Raw genomic sequence first — 17,443 nt, 5'->3', positions numbered from 1 at the left:
TGCTGCTGGTGCAGCTGCAATCACTGTTGTTGATGCCACTGCTGTTGCTGTTGCCTCTCAGCTTCATCAATTACCCGCTGGATATATGCTGGAACAATAAGACATGTATTCAATAAGAAATTCTTAGTGCAAAAAAAAGTTATCGTTATCGATTTTGATCTCTCTCGAAATAATCTACGGACTCGCTCACACCAGTACTACCAAGATGGCATATATACTTACAATGCTGCCGATGCTGCTGCTGCCGCTGATGGAACAGCTGGTGCCACTGGGTCTGCTGTTGCATGACAGAGTTCATATAATCCACGATTTGTTGTGGGTGGATATGCGCAGAAACAACAAGAAGAAGAAATGGATTCAATACTATGGAATTCTCAGTGGAAGAGAAAAGTTACAGTTACGGATTTGAAGCTATACTTACCACGCAATTCCCCATCCTGCTCTAACGGTCTCTGCTGTTTGCCGTCACTGTCACTACCGACGGTGCTTGATGCCGCTGCTGAACATTTTCTGTACCTTGTAAGAGGTCCGAGCAGATGTAATTTCGATGTATTGCTCATGCGCTGCCAGCGATATGCAAGGTATAAGAGAATCGCTGACCAGAGAGCAGTGTTGACTGAGTAGGAACTATGTAGCTGTAGCAGTAAGTTGTTGCTTGTCTGCGCTAGTCTGGAGTCTGCTCTGGTCTGGTATGGTGTATCGTGTTGGCTGGCCGGTCGCGGTGCAGCGATGCCGGAGCCTGAGTATTATTGTATAAGGTAAAAAGCAGCCTCGCGCATATCTAGTAATGTATCTGAACTCCCATGTAAATGTTTTAAAAATGTCCTAATAATAATCTTTGTGATATAAAGTAATTTTTTACAAGCATTCATTTCAATTTAAAGAATTTACTAATTTCTCCAGTCCATGATCATTCCGATTGTTGCAAACGAAAAATAAGTTGCTTCCTTTCATAAATGACAAATCTATCGGGCAGCATTGCACAGAGCTGTGCCGGAAAAATTTATTGTAAGAGCAGATATTTGGCGACTTTATTGAGGTAAGAATTTTTGCTTTTCTATTCAGAATGATCTTACAGGGCCATGATGCAGCACTGCTGTCGTCCAGAATTTACCAGGTTACTGAATTTATTTTTTATTACGAGGTTTAGGAATTTTTCTGTTTCGAGCTTACATTAAATGAGAAAAGAATTTTGTGGGTACATTAAATGGGAAACAAATTTTGTGTGGAGGTTAAAGGTGAATGAATTTCTGTAGCGAGGTTATAAATGGGAACCAATTTTGTTCTGAGGTTACACCAAAATTAGAATCATTAACCCAATACTATTTATTTTATTTTTTGTGGGGGGATTACAACCTGAACTGGTAACACGCACGCAAGAAAGGAGCAAACTGACGCACGAGAGAGAACAAGATCGACTTAACACTACTGTGGTTGACAAAAGAATGAGGACGACTGGGGGTAGAACGGTTTTTATATACCCTCGGCCACAACAACCCACCACTTCCCGCAGGGAGCCAATAAGAACGGAGCGCGCTACCACACCAGCAGGTGAATGCTCGTCTGAGCGCACTGGACAGGTCGGTGCCAGTGTGACCACGCTGGACAAGTCTGCGAGCACTGCCTGTGTCCAGCTGGTTGTGGAATTCTTCCTATTCGACAAAACTGAACGTAAAATTTTGCGATATTTTTTACGTCCATTTTTAGTCAATTTGAGGGACATAGCTGTAGACGCAAGTTAGCATTCGAGTGTGGATCCGCTGCACATTATATCCTGAGCGATGTTGGGGCGCGGATCCTCACTCGAACGCTAACTCGGGTGGTTTCGTAAATCCACCTTTAGTGCTATATTGGACCGGTTTTCCGTGATGGAAGTGAGAGGGTCAGCTAAAGCACTCATCAGAATTCTACACCTGGACATCCATACACATATCTACGATCCGGTAAATGGAGGGTCAAGCCATATCAAGCTCCCTAAAGATATAGCTAATAAGCATGTATGCATTAATGTCGGAAATACAAGCGCTCAGGCTTGTTTTGCATGGTCAATCCTGGCTTGCGAGAGAAATTACAGACCAAATCCTCAACGCACAACTCTGTACGGCAGATACCTTGACATTCACAAGTGTTATAACTTTTATGGTATAGAGTTACCCGTCAAGATCCAGGATATACCTAAAGTTGAGGCACAGAATAGCAGCATATCGGTTCAGGTTTGTGACCCGGAGAAGAAAAGCAAGTCAGGTGAGCAAGACAAGCATATCGTCGTCGGCCCCCTCCATTTCTCAAAATTTGCCGATGAGTGTGAGCTGCATGTAAACAGGCTGCTCTTCTCTGAAGGTGATAATTATCACTTTGTTTAGGTCAATGACATGTCCCGACTCCTTTCCACCCAGATAAATAAATATGAACATAAGCAACGTATTTGCTTAAGGTGCTTCGATTATTTCCCATCAGACAAGTTATTACCTGCACATCTAGTAGACTGTGCATCCTAAGAACCAGTACCTGTTATTATGCCTACTTAGGACAACAAATTCATAAAGTTTAAGAATGCTCACCACCAGGAGCGATGACCATTTGTAGTGTACGCCGACTTTGAATGCCTCCTCGCTCCTGTGACCCACTGTGAAGGTGACCCTACAGCGCCACATACCACCTTTACTGAAAAACACCATATGGGGCAGCATACCAAATTGTATCGTGATATGATTCCAGTCTTAACCACTACAAATCTTATGTCGGGGACAGCCCTGTGGTTTGGTTGCTCACTGAACTCGAAAAATTTTTGCAGGAGGTTGATAAGCTTTACAGCAACAATGTGCCCATGACCAAATCGAAGGAGAACGAAAATTTGTATAATGACGCTACTGGTTGTCATATTTGTTGGCTGCCGTTAGACAGAAAAGTGGAGACCTCTCGTAGGGACCACTGTCATCTTATGGGGATGTTCCATGGTGCATCTCACAACGCGTGCAATTTGAAGTACCAGCTACCTAGAGACATATCTGTTTCCTTCACAATTTAAGCAGGTATGATGCTCACTTTCTAGTTGAGCGCTTGGCTGATTTCAGCTCAGTGTCCGACCTGAGAGCATCAAGAAATACATTTCATTCTCCAAACGAATGACGCCAAGAATCACGCTCCGCTTCTTTGATGCGCTACGTTTTATGCAGGCACCACTCCAGAAACTCGTTGAAACTCTACCTCGTCAGGGATATGCATATCACTCGAGCTGAATTTACCGACGAGGAAAAGTTTCAACTTGTGACAAGGAAGGGGGTTTTCCCATATGATAGTATTGCAAAACTCAACGAAACCAAGCTACCCGACATAACTGCATTCTCCAGAAACATTACAGGTGATGCCATAATGGATGCTGAGTATGAGCATGCCATGAATGTCTGACGGGAATTCAACATCTCCACTTTAGGAGAGTACGGACGGCTTTACACAGACACCGACGTGTGCTAGCTTGCGGACCTTTTCGAGAAATTCTGGGGTCTATGCATGAACACATATTCTCTGGATCCCACCTTTTATTACACAGCACCTGGGTTGTCTTGGGACGCAACGCTCAAGAAAACAAAGTGCAGCATTGAATTATTGACCAATGCTGACATACTTCTTTTCTTTGAGCGAGGAATCCATGGGGGAGTTTCGATGGTGATCTGAAGACGAATGCAAGGGACTATGTGGAAAAATCATTGGCGGTATGGCAGCTGATTCTGATGTGGGTATGTGGTGGAGGCAGAACTCACATACTCTATTAATTTGCATGATGTGCACACCGATTTGCTGCTGTGTCCAGAGCAACTAGTTCTGCAAGGAGGCTCCACACCAAAACTGATGACAACAATGGGGGATAAGTAGAGGTATATTATTCATTATCGTAATCTCCAGCAATGCCTCAGCTTGGGTGTGGAGGTGGTTAGAATCACCCAGGCTATCTCCCTGGTTGAAGGAGTATATTGATTTGAATAAGAGACAGAGAGCTTCTGCGATGTGTGGCTTTGAGAAAGATTTTTATAAATTAATGAATAGTTCAATTTTCGGTAAAACAGTGGAGAATTTGACGGAACAACGTCAAATTTTGATTAGAACCGAATGGGATGGACGTTATGACGTAAGAAAATGCATTGCTAGACCAAATTATAAGTGGGTCACCATATTCAATAAGAACTTCGTTGCTGTGGAGATGGCGAAGACTGCAGTAGAGTTTACGAAACCTGTTTATGTGGGGATGTGCATATTAGACCTATCCAAACTCCACATGTACCCCTTTCGTTATGAGTTTGTGAAAACTCATTTCGCAGATCCTAAATTACTTTATACGGATACAGATAGCTTCCTCTATTGGGTGAAGAACTGCAATCCGTATGAAGTAATTAGGTGTCACAGTAATGAATTTGACACGTCCTCATACATGGCCGATAATCCTTATGGTATTATTCCACACAACAAAAAAGTTACCGGCCTTATAAAGGATGCAAATGAATTGCCGATTGTGGAGTTTGTAGGTCTACGCTCAAAAATATATTCGTATCACACATTGGGAGGTGCCACCCAGAGGCGGGCTAAGGGTGTGCATTGTATAGCATCGAGAGCCCTCTCATTCGAAGACTATTTGCGGTGCCTGTACAGTGGTGTTCACGGTGCTGCACCGCAACCACCACGTATGGTATGGCAGACCAGTATTTGATCGAGAGGACATGAGGTGTACACTGTGCTGTAGTCTAGAAACAGTTATGTCGCCTCATGGCAATGAAAGGGTCATTTGTACCGAGAGAAGGGTTGGAGGAATCTGATTGAGTGTGTGTGTGTGTGTGTGTGTGTGTGTGTGTGTGTGTGTGTGTGTGTGTGAGAGAGAAAGAGAGAGAGTGTATGTGTGTAGAGTAGTTGTATGATCCTTTTATCATAGTGTAAGTAATTTGTGTGTGTGTGAGTGTATGTGTGTGTGTGAGAGAGAGAGAGAGAGAGAGAGAGAGAGTCATGTATACATTTTTCTGCACTATTAACAAGTGTATCATGGAGAGAGAGAGAGAGAGAGAGAGAGAGAGAGAGAGAGAGAGAGAGAGAATGAGTGGAAAAGAAAAGACAAAACGGAAAAAAGAACAAAATTTATGTTTATATATGCACACCATATGTATGAAAGAAAGAGAAAAGCATAAACAAAAAAATATTAAAGAAAAAAACAACAAAAACAGAAAAAACCATGTATATTGATTTATTTGTTCAAAAAAACGTATGTGTAGGCTGTATATATATATATATATATATATATATATATATATATACTCCTGGAAATTGAAATAAGAACACCGTGAATTCATTGTCCCAGGAAGGGGAAACTTTATTGACACATTCCTGGGGTCAGATACATCACATGATCACACTGACAGAACCACAGGCACATAGACACAGGCAACAGAGCATGCACAATGTCGGCACTAGTACAGTGTATATACACCTTTCGCAGCAATGCAGGCTGCTATTCTCCCATGGAGACGATCGTAGAGATGCTGGATGTAGTCCTGTGGAACGGCTTGCCATGCCATTTCCACCTGGCGCCTCAGTTGGACCAGCGTTCGTGCTGGACGTGCAGACCGCGTGAGACGACGCTTCATCCAGTCCCAAACATGCTCAATGGGGGACGGATCCGGAGATCTTGCTGGCCAGGGTAGTTGACTTACACCTTCTAGAGCACGTTGGGTGGCACGGGATACATGCGGACGTGCATTGTCCTGTTGGAACAGCATGTTCCCTTGCCGGTCTAGGAATGGTAGAACGATGGGTTCGATGACGGTTTGGATGTACCGTGCACTATTCAGTGTCCCCTCGACGATCACCAGTGGTGTACGGCCAGTGTAGGAGATCGCTCCCCACACCATGATGCGGGGTGTTGGCCCTGTGTGCCTCGGTCGTATGCAGTCCTGATTGTGGCGCTCACCTGCACGGCGCCAAACACGCATACGACCATCATTGGCACCAAGGCAGAAGCGACTCTCATCGCTGAAGACGACACGTCTCCATTCGTCCCTCCATTCACGCCTGTCGCGACACCACTGGAGGCGGGCTGCACGATGTTGGGGCGTGAGCGGAAGACGGCCTAACGGTGTGCGGGACCGTAGCCCAGCTTCATGGAGACGGTTGCGAATGGTCCTCGCCGATACCTCAGGAGCAACAGTGTCCCTGATTTGCTGGGAAGTGGCGGTGCGGTCCCCTACGGCACTGCGTAGGATCCTACGGTCTTGGCGTGCATCCGTGCGTCGCTGCGGTCCGGTCCCAGGTCGACGGGCACGTGCACCTTCCGCCGACCACTGGCGACAACATCGATGTACTGTGGAGACCTCACGCCCCACGTGTTGAGCAATTCGGCGGTACGTCCACCCGGCCTCCCGCATGCCCACTACACGCCCTCGCTCAAAGTCCGTCAACTGCACATACGGTTCACGTCCACGCTGTCGCGGCATGCTAGCAGTGTTAAAGACTGCGATGGAGCTCCGTATGCCACGGCAAACTGGCTGACACTGACGGCGGCGGTGCACAAATGCTGCGCAGCTAGCGCCATTCGACGCCCAACACCGCGGTTCCTGGTGTGTCCGCTGTGCCGTGCGTGTGATCATTGCTTGTACAGCCCTCTCGCAGTGTCCGGAGCAAGTATGGTGGGTCTGACACACCGGTGTCAATGTGTTCTTTTTTCCATTTCCAGGAGTGTATATATCTACACACCATGTGCGTTTTCTAAATAGTATAGTTTTTAAGCCTTTCACCTGCTGCTAGCCATCCAAGTCAGAATAGTTTTTAAGTGTATATAGCTCACAGTCCATCAGAATTGTTATTGTAATAAAACCTTTGCTATTGTGGACTGTTGAAATTAGATTCTAAGCATCCGCAGTCCATCAGAATTATTGTAAAGGATAAGCTACTGAGGCTGTGGAATTTATTTGTGGTAGTAAAGAGAGTATCCCTGCATTAGTTTCTAGCATAGATTTATATAAAAAAAATGAAAATTTCCTATCCGGTTTACTCTTGTAGGGTGTAAGTTAAAAGTATTTCTGCATTGGAATAGCAGAGTCAATTTGTACCTCAAGAATACTATATTGTACTTCAAAAATTATATTGTACCTGAAGAACTATATTGTATTTGTGTGAACTGAATAAACCAAGAAAAAATTATTCACCATACATCCTTGTTGTTATTTATAAAAAAAACTCTATCCCCTATTGCATTATGTATGTATATGTATATAAAGGCCGTGCATGTCTCAAATGACGTTAGTTTTGCTGAAGATGAGTGCTATTAAGGAGGTGAAGTTTAAGCAATCATAATATTTTATAGTAGTTGCACTGTAAATATGTTCCTGGCTCCCAATATTCTTGTGAGTCTTGTATGTATTTGGTTACCATAGACAACTTTGTGGGGTTTAACAGTCAGTGTAACTTAACAGTCTATGCAAAAATTATGTTATCGCTGAAAGTATCATTGCAGAAAATATGGCAGACAGTGCTCACACACCGGCTGCAGCAGCAGTTTGACAGGTAAATTCAGTGACGAACGGGCTGTCCCGTTAGGATCGCTAGGAACAATGCACCCTGTGCTATTCTGGGTAGCACTGGAACATCTCGCTCGGTGCTGGACCTGCACCGCAGCTGTGTATCTTTATGGCAGCAACGGCACCAAGGTGAGCACATATTTCGAAAGGAATTTCTCGGGTGTCAAGTATGAAAGAGATGCTGTCGACTCATCCTTGTTGGACCCGAAGTGACACCAACATGTCGCCTGGCAGCTGACGAGCATGTCGTCAAATCGCGGGGGGCGCCGGTGCATTCCGACTCCTGGGGACCTGTGCGGAGTTGGCGGCGATGGCGTCGGGCATCGAGTGGCGTGATGTGTTTTTTACTAGCGATCTTTTGTTTGAACTATGTTCCATCGATTTGACCGACCAATAGGATGCTGTGAATTAAAAAAAAACTACCCCATACATGTGAAGAATATCCAATTAACTAATTTGCACAAATTTTTTATATCAACGTAGTGTTAATGGTACAACAGTTAATGGGAGGATGTGCGTGAGTGGGTGGCATGGAGCAGAACAGATGGTTAAGTGCAGAACACTACGTTAATTTGCATAATTTTTATGTAAAACGCAGTGCAATAGTTTAAGGGGGTGGGTGACAAAGAAGAATACGCCGGAAATGGAGTTTAAAAGCAAATGAATTACGAAAAGTGTACCAAAAAATGATGGGAGGACATAACTGATTACTTAATTTGGTATCAAAGACGGTACAATAGTTTAAGGAAATGGGGGTGACATGGAAAACCATTTGACAGAACAATAGGTTAAGTGCCAACAAAGGCCCAATCATTAGCTTAAGACAGCCAGAGTATAGTGCCAAACATTAGGTTATGCAACATGTTTGCACCATGTAATTGCTTCTTGCAAGACCTACATGTTTTCAAACAGCAGAGAATGATGAGCAAGAGAAACCCAACCCCCCAAAAACTGAATTTTTTTATAAATAAACAATATACCTTTGAATTTCCTGTTATGAGATCTTCCTCTCCACCAATTTCCATATATTCCATATACTGCCTTGAATCCCCTAAAACAATATTCCATACACAGTCTTTTTCCTTCCAATTTCCAGGAGGGAGGGTGGGAGGGAGTGGGTTTACCAAAGGGAGAGAAGCTAATTAATTGAACAATTTAATTAAGTAGTTGATCAAATTCATAAAAGTGAGAGTGGCCTATTTCAATAACTCAGACCTGAATGTGTACCTGTAGCAGCGAGGAGGGGAGGTGGAGTTGGGGGAGGGGGGTGAGGGGACAATAGGATAAGTTCCTGTCAATCAAAAGGAAGAATCCTTTTAGCAGAACAATAGGTTAAGTATCTGTCAATCAAAGGAGGACAATAGGTTTGCTCCTGAGTGCATACCTGCCCCTGATGTAGGCAACCCACACTAACAAAATGTGCTACAAATGAGCTGGCTTCACAACTTCCATGAACAGCTGGAAGACGCATTGGCTACCGTTGACAAGCTTCAAGCTAATGCTCGAAGTTGCTGTGACGTTGGGGCGCCAGTGATTAGACCTGCGACATCTTTTGTGCCACTGGAATCCCCTGGTGATCCGGACGTCGCTTCAGCTTCCAAAACGCAACATGTGACCGGTCCGTCCTCACTCCAGAGTGGGTGACAGACAGTGGTGGGATCGCGTGTCACTGAGCAGAAGGCGAAAGAGGGAGCAGGCCGTGCGGCTGGCTCCCTACGTCTTAAACACAGATATGAGGTGCTTGCCAGTGTTGATGATTGAGCCAGCACAGGATGCCTCTCCTGTTGGGCCAGCAGTCGATTTTCCTGCCCAGTCCGGCCAAGTACAGAGGGGGGGCTGGGGGTATGTTAGACATTGGGAGCTCCAATGTTAGGTGGGTGATGGAGCCCCTCAGGGAGGGGAAAGAGTTCCAGAGTGCATTTGGTATATTTGTCGGGAGGTCTTATCCGTGATGTGGAGGAGGCTCTGCTGGCAGATATCGAGCGCACTGGGTGTAACCAGCTGCATGTGGTGGCACATGTCGGCACGAATGACGCCTTCCGTTTGGGTTCAGAAGCTATCCTCGGCTCCTTTCGGCGGTTGACTGATTTGGTCTAGCAACGGACGCGGCCTGCAGGCTAAGCTGTCTATTTGTAGCATCATACCCAAGGTTGATCGCGGTCCTCTGGTTTGGAGCAGAGTGGAAGATCTAAACCAGAGGCTCAGAAGGCTGTGGGATGGTATCGGATGCGAATTTCTCGACCTCCACTATCTGGTGCAGAATTGTAGGGTTCCCCGTGCACAACATGCAGGGAGTGGCAACTAGGGTAGCGGAGTACGTGTGGCGTGCACATGGGGCTTTGTTTAGGTTACAGGACCCCTCTCTTGGCAGCAAAGACGATTTGCTTGTTAAATCAGCCACAACGACCTCAGAGAATCTTGGTCCTCGCAGATCAGAAATAGAAAAGATTTATATGATTCCAGCAAACTGCAGGAGCATCAAGGAAAGATCCCAGAATTAATGTCGCTTACTGAAGGTTATAAAGCACAGATAGTATTGGGTACAGAAAGCTGGTTGAAGCCAGATGTCAATGACAGCGAAATCCTAAGTTCAGAGTGGAATGTTTATCGTAAGGATAGGTTAGTCGCCAATGGTGGTGGCGTGTTTATTGCAGTAAAAAATTCGATGAAATCTAGCAAGGTTATTACGGATTCCGAATGTGAATTAATCTGGGTGAAATTGAGTATCAAAGAACGGTCAAAAATGGTAATCGGATGCTTTTATAGACAACCTTGGTCAGGATCCGTAGTTGTATAGCAATTCAGACAGAACTTGTAGTACGTCACTAGTAATTTTCCTGAATACGCCGTTGTAATACGGGGTGACTTCAACTTGCCAGGTATAGATTGGGAGTGTTATGCCATCAAAACTGGTGCCAGAGACAGGGAATCATGTGGCATTGTTCTGGATGTCTCGTCCGAAAATTACCTTGACCAAATAATTAGAGAACCAACTCGTGAGGGTAACATCTTAGACCAGACAACAAACAGACCTGAACTTATTGAGTCAGTTAACGTGGAGAGAGGTATCAGTGATCATAAGGCTGTGACAGCACCTATGACGAAGGGGCCTACAAGGAATGTTAAGAAAGGTAGGAAGATATATTTCCTCAGCAAGGGTGACAGGATACAAATCTCAGCAGTCAGCATGAAATATTCGGTGAAGATGACGTAGATTTGGAAGGAAAATGGAAAAAGTTCATACAAATCGTTCAATATGTCCTAGGCAAGTATGTTCCGAGTAAGGTTTTAAGGGATGGGATAGATCCACCATGGTTTAATAGCCGTGTTAGAAAAGCGCTACGTATACAAAGAGCAATTCATCTCAGATTAAAGAGAAGTAAAAACCCAGCTGACGAACAAAAGCTGAACCAAGCGAAGATGAGCGTAAGGAGAGCAATGAGAGAAGCGTTCAATGATTTTGAAAGTAAGACGTTGTCAACTGACCTGAATAAAAACCCTAAGAGATTTTGGTCGTATGTAAAATAAGTAAGTGGATTAAAATCATCTATTCATTCTCTCAGCGACCACAGTGGTACCGAAACGGAAGATAAAAGAGAAGGCCGAAATAATGTATTCGGTCTACCGAAGTTGTTTCACCGCAGAAGATCGTAACACTGTCCCTCCTTTCAATCGTCGAGCGAACGTCGAAATGGCAGATATTGAGATAACCGATCGCGGAATTGAAAAGCAGCTACAGTCGCTTAGTAGTGGAAAGGTTTCAGGTCCAGATGAGATACCTATAAGAATCTATAAAGATTAAGCGAAAGAACTTGCTCTCCTTCTAGCAGTAATTTACCGTAGATCGCTTGAGCAACGAAAGGTACCTAACGACTGGAAAAAAGCGCAAGTCATACCCGTTTTTAAAAAAGGCCGTAAGACAGATTCACACAATTATAGACCTATATCGTTGACGTCAATCTGTTGTAGAATTATGATACATGTTTTATGCTCAAGAATTATGACGTTCTATAAAAATCAACAGGGATTCCCCAAACAGAGATCCTGCAAAACTCAGCTCGCTCTGTTCCTCCATGAGGTCTACAGCGCAGTGAGCAACGCCGCTCAGGTTGATGCCGTGTTTCTTGATTTCGGTAAGGCACTTGACACCGTCCCGCATTGCCGTTTAATGAAAAAGAAAATACGAGCTTACGGAGTATCGGAGCAGACTTGCGATTGGATTCAAGACTTTCTTGCAGATAGAACTCAACACGTCGCTCTTAACGGAACTAAATCGAAAGATCTTTTTTTTTTTTTTGGTCATCAATCTACTGACTGGTTTGATGCGGCCCGCCACGAATTCCTTTCCTGTGCTAACCTCTTCATCTCAGAGTAGCACTTGCAACCTACGTCCTCAATTATTTGCTTGACGTATTCCAATCTCTGTCTTCCTCTACAGTTTTTGCCCTCTACAGCTCCCTCTAGTACCATGGAAGTCATTCCCTCATGTCTTAGCAGATGTCCTATCATCCTGTCCCTTCTCCTTATCAGTGTTTTCCACATATTCCTTTTCTCTCCGATTCTGCGTAGAACCTCCTCATTCCTTACCTTATCAGTCCACCTAATTTTCAACATTCGTCTATAGCACCACATCTCAAATGCTTCGATTCTCTTCTGTTCCGGTTTTCCCACAGTCCATGTTTCACTACCATACAATGCTGTACTGCAGACGTACATCCTCAGAAATTTCTTCCTCAAATTAAGGCCGGTATTTGATATTAGTAGACTTCTCTTGGCCAGGAATGCCTTTTTTGCCATAGCGAGTCTGCTTTTGATGTCCTCCTTGCTCCGTCCGTCATTGGTTATTTTACTGCCTAGGTAGCAGAATTCCTTAACTTCATTGACTTCGTGACCATCAATCCTTATGTTAAGTTTCTCGCTGTTCTCATTTCTACTACTTCTCATTACCTTCGTCTTTCTCCGATTTACTCTCAAACCATACTGTGTACTCATTAGACTGTTCATTCCGTTCAGCAGATCATTTAATTCTTCTTCACTTTCACTCAGGATAGCGAATCGTATCATTGATATCCTTTCACCTTGTATTTTAATTCCACTCCTGAACCTTTCTTTTATTTCCATCATTGATTCCTCGATGTAGAGATTGAAGAGTAGGGGCGAAAGGCTACAGCCTTGTCTTACACCCTTCTTAATACGAGCACTTCGTTCTTGATCGTCCACTCTTATTATTCCCTCTTGGTTGTTGTACATATTGTATATGACCCGTCTCTCCCTATAGCTTACCCCTACTTTTTTCAGAATCTCGAACAGCTTGCACCATTTTATATTGTCGAACACTTTTTCCAGGTCGACAAATCCTATGAAAGTGTCTTGATTTTTCTTTAGCCTTGCTTCCATTATTAGCCGTAACGTCAGAATTGCCTCTCTCGTCCCTTTACTTTTCCTAAAGCCAAACTGATCGTCACCTAGCGCATTCTCAATTTTCTTTTCCATTCTTCTGTATATTATTCTTGTAAGCAGCTTCGATGCATGAGCTGTTAAGCTGATTGTGCGATAATTCTCGCACTTGTCAGCTCTTGCCGTCTTCGGAATTGTGTGGATGATGCTTTTCCGAAAGTCAGATGGTATATCGCCAGACTCATATTCTACACACCAACGTGAATAGTCGGATTCTTGCCACTTCCCCCAATGATTTTCGAAATTCTGATGGAATGTTATCTATCCCTTCTGCCTTACTTGACCGTAAGTCCTCCAAAGCTCTTTTAAATTCCGATTCTAACACTGGATCCCCTATTTCTTCTAAATCGACTCATGTTTCTTCTTCTATCACATCAGACAAATCTTCACTCTCATAGAGGCTTTCAATGTATTCTTTCCACCTATCTGCTCTCTCCTCGACAGATGTAATAGTAATATCCGGAGTACCACAGAGAAGCGTGATAGGACCGTTGCTGTTTACAGTATATATAAATGATCTATTACAAAGTGTCGGATGCTCTTTAAGGCTATTCGCAGATGATGCAGTTCTTTATACCAAAGTAGCAACGCTAGAAGATAGTAAGAATTTGCAGAATGACCTGCAGAGAATTGATGAATGGTGCAGACTCTGGCAGTTGACCCTGAACGTAAATAAATGCAAGATATTGCGCATACAAAGAAAAAGAAAGCCAGCTGCAGTGGCCGAGCGATTCTAGGCGCTTCAGTCTGGAACCGCGCGACAGCTACGGTGGCAGGTTCGAATCCTGCATCGGGCATGGATGTGTGTGATGTCCTTAGGTTAGTTAGGTTTAAGTAGTTCTAAGTTCTAGGGGACTGATGACCTCAGATGTTAAGTCCCATAGTGCTCAGAGCCATTTGAGTTTTGATGGAAAAGAAATCCACTACTGTACAACTACATTATTGATGACAAACAGCTGGAGACAGCGTCTGCCTCAAAATATCTAGGTGTAACTATCCAGAGTGACCTTCAGTGGAATGACCACATAAAACAGATAGTGGGAAAAGCAGACACCAGACTCAGATTCATCGGAAGAATCTTAATGATGTAACTCATCCACGAAATAAGTGGCTTATAAGGCGCTTGTTCGCCCGATTCTAGAGTATTGTTCATCTATCATGGATCGCTATCAGGTAGACTGATAGAGGAGATAGAGAAGGTCCAACGAAGAGTAGCACGTTTCGTCACGGGATCGTTTAGCTGGCGAGAGAACGTTACGAGATGCTAAACAAATTCCACTGCCAGACGTTACAAGAGAGGCGATGTGCATCGCGGACATATTTACTATTGCTTCTGCTTTTCCCTCGTCGCCAGTTATGAAGTGTTCATCATAAGTAGGTGCTCAATATAAAGGTAGCGGGAAGCCTGCCAGAGATATCTGAAGTTAAATAGGAGTGGTTAGCTGGCTCACTAGCTACAGCGTCTTCATATGGCGAAATCTCTAAGACAGAATCACTAGCCAACACATGAGAAAGAATAAAATCATTTATTGAAATAATGTACATCATAATTCAGGGTGTTTCAAAAAGATATTTCTAAAATTTGGGGACAGGTTCCTCACATCAAAACAAGGAAAAAATGCCCAGTAAGTATCAGCTGTAAAGGGTATACCTTAAGAGCTATGAGCACTTGTCAGTAGAAGAGATGCGATTCGCTGTAGTGAAGATGAACAACGTTAGTATTGGGGCTACCTGTGTACGGCCCCACTCTACATTGTTGCCAGATGTATCCAAATGGTGGCAATGACGTCATCCAAGATGGCGTCGTGTAGACTTGGCAACAGCGCATGATGTCATCCAATATGGCGCACATGACGTCATTCAAGTGGCGGATTCAGCATTAAGTTTCAATTTTGGCAGGAAAGTGCCACACTCCCTCACCTCCCTCAGAAAAATGGCAGGAAGTTCAAATTCCAGCAGGATAGTGCACCACACCATGGTTATCTCTACTAGGCAAAGGAAATCGCGGGAAGATAGCTCACTTGGGCTACCTGCACTAACCTAAGTCACCCGACCACCACTTCCTCCTATGAACTGGCGCCAAGTTTGAATTTTGATGGTAAACAAAGGTCACATGGGGTTTCACTGTTAAGCTAAGAAAATGGCGCGAAAGAAAGGACACTTGTATTAACCACAGTCACCTGACTGCCACTTCCTCCTATTAACTGGCACCAAGTTTGAATTTTGACAGTAAACAAAGGTCACTTGCCGTTTCGCTATCAACCTAAGAAAATAGCGCGAAGATAGGTTACTTGGCCTACCTCCACTAATCTAAGTCACCTGACCGCCACCTCTCCCTAGGAACTGGCAACAAGTTTGAATTGTGGCAGTAAAGAAAGTTCACTTTTCTTTTCACTACCAACCTAAGAAATTTGATGCAAAGAAAACACACTTCGGCTAACCTCAGTCAACCGATCGGCACATCTTCCTAGGGATTCGTGGGAAAAGAAATCAGCCTGCACTGGGCTGCTGGAAAAAGAAAGGAAGTATACTTTATTTATTATCGAATAATTTATTTAGGGATGAAGCATATTTTATCACATTGATACAGAACACACGATATGACATGCCACACAGCATACAGTCCTGCAAACTACTCCTAAATAACCCATGTATAATGCTCTACACACGCGCCTGCTAATTGTAAACAGTCAAAATAACGCATTGCACAGCCCACAGACATGCAAACAACTCCTAAATAATGCAATACATTTACGTCCAGAGAGTCAAACAACTCCTAAATTGTCAAAATATTAATCCATCTAAAAGACACTGCAAACATGCTTGGTAATCGTCAATTGTCAAAATCATGCACCAGTCTTTATTTAAACAATTACAGACAGCACCACCATCCAGTGTGTTCGCCAGGCGGTCCGCACTCCAACTGGCCTAGTACACAGTATAGACACCAGAGGGCGCTGTCGTCCAAGATGGCAGCCATGACATCAGCTGATGATGCAAGATGGCTTCAAGCAGTATATTCACCACGAGGTCTAGTACTCAGTACCATCGGCAGGGGGTGCTGTCGTCCGTTTTGTGACGTAATCCAAGATGGTGGGGGGGTAAATGATGGGAGAACCACTCTGCCTGTCCTGGACATGAGTCTTTATTTTGCAGGCAATGTCTCCACTACTATATCTAGACTCCAGCTGACCTAGTAAACATTACTGTCGCCAGAGGGTGCAGTCATCCAACCTGTAATGTAATCCGAGATTGTGAGCGGAAATGGCGGGAAAACCACTTTGGACACAGATCTTTATTTTGCAGGCAGTCTCTCCAGTACGAGATTTAGAATCCAACTGACCAAGTACACAGTACTGCCACCAGATAGTGCTGTTATCCCTCATGTGATGTAATCCAATATGGTGGTCTGTAGGGGGAAAATGGCGCGAAAATATCTCAGCCTGCTATGGGCTGCTGGGGAGAGTAAGGAAGGAGTGCACTCTATTTATTTTGGAGCAATTTATTTAGGGATGGTGTATATTTATCACATTGATACAAAACACACACTCTGACCTGCCTGGGGCCATCTCACACAGACCGCACACCTGTAAACTACTTCTAAATAACACTCTCCAGACACACAAACAACTCCTAAATTCACGAAATAATTTCAGTACACACTTGCAAACTACTCCTAAATAATGTAGCATAGTGATGTCTAGACACGGTCAGTACTCATAAACTGTCCAAATAACGCATAGCACAGCCTACAGACCAGCTCGCAAAATAAGCACCCTCCGCCACCCCAAGTGCCCCCCCCCCCCCCCACGAAGTGACGCACCCGTCAGCTGTCAAACCACCAACAGCTGCCCTCAAGCAACCTTTTCATACATGGTACCTGAGAAATTTCTCTCTAAATAGGTGATCACCTAGACGCTGTTGAGGCACGATCAGACGGGAGCGAAGACTTATTTACAGAGTGCAGACACTCCAAGCAGGGCCGCGAGTGCATGTGGTGAATGCTGCCGACATTAACCCACCCTCTGCAGGTGGTCCAGCGAAGAGCTAGTTGCCTAGCGTGGCAGGTCACCCAGCGTCACAGGCATCTCGCCGCGAAACGTCCGCATAGCGACTCGCCATCTAAAACGTTCTTAGTGTTATTCTTAGGTCACATGGCTTTGTAAAAAAATAACAGCCAAGTCGACCTCTCGGGAATTGTATAGTGTCCCAGAAATACTTAATGCTCGCTTTCTTGATGTCTTATTGCCATCAGAACCTGTTTACGAAAATAACACCGAATGCAGTCTTCCTCGCGGACCTAATGTGATAGTCTCCCTGCTCGCAACATACGCAAATGTTCTCACCACTATGTAAAGGCTCCTATAACACAGCACAAAGGATGTCAAAGAATCGAGCATTATAATTGGCTCTTATCCAGTTTACCCGCC

At 44.3% G+C, this 17,443-nt stretch overlaps 1 protein-coding gene across 1 annotated transcript in view; it reads right to left on the bottom strand.

Annotated features, from left to right (window-relative positions):
* LOC126154917 (odorant receptor 43a-like) overlaps positions 1-286 on the bottom strand; it is a 137,517-nt gene extending 137,231 nt beyond the window's left edge. The window contains exon 1 of the mRNA XM_049916195.1: positions 223-286. Coding sequence (XP_049772152.1) covers positions 223-286 — 64 coding nt within the window. The remainder of the gene's footprint in view (positions 1-222) is intronic.
* Positions 287-17,443: the final 17,157 nt, after the last annotated feature.

The sequence above is a fragment of the Schistocerca cancellata genome, chromosome 2 (assembly GCF_023864275.1).
Source record: "Schistocerca cancellata isolate TAMUIC-IGC-003103 chromosome 2, iqSchCanc2.1, whole genome shotgun sequence".
NCBI classification, from domain to species: domain Eukaryota; kingdom Metazoa; phylum Arthropoda; class Insecta; order Orthoptera; family Acrididae; genus Schistocerca; species Schistocerca cancellata.
This window is presented reverse-complemented; position numbering and strand designations above follow the sequence as displayed.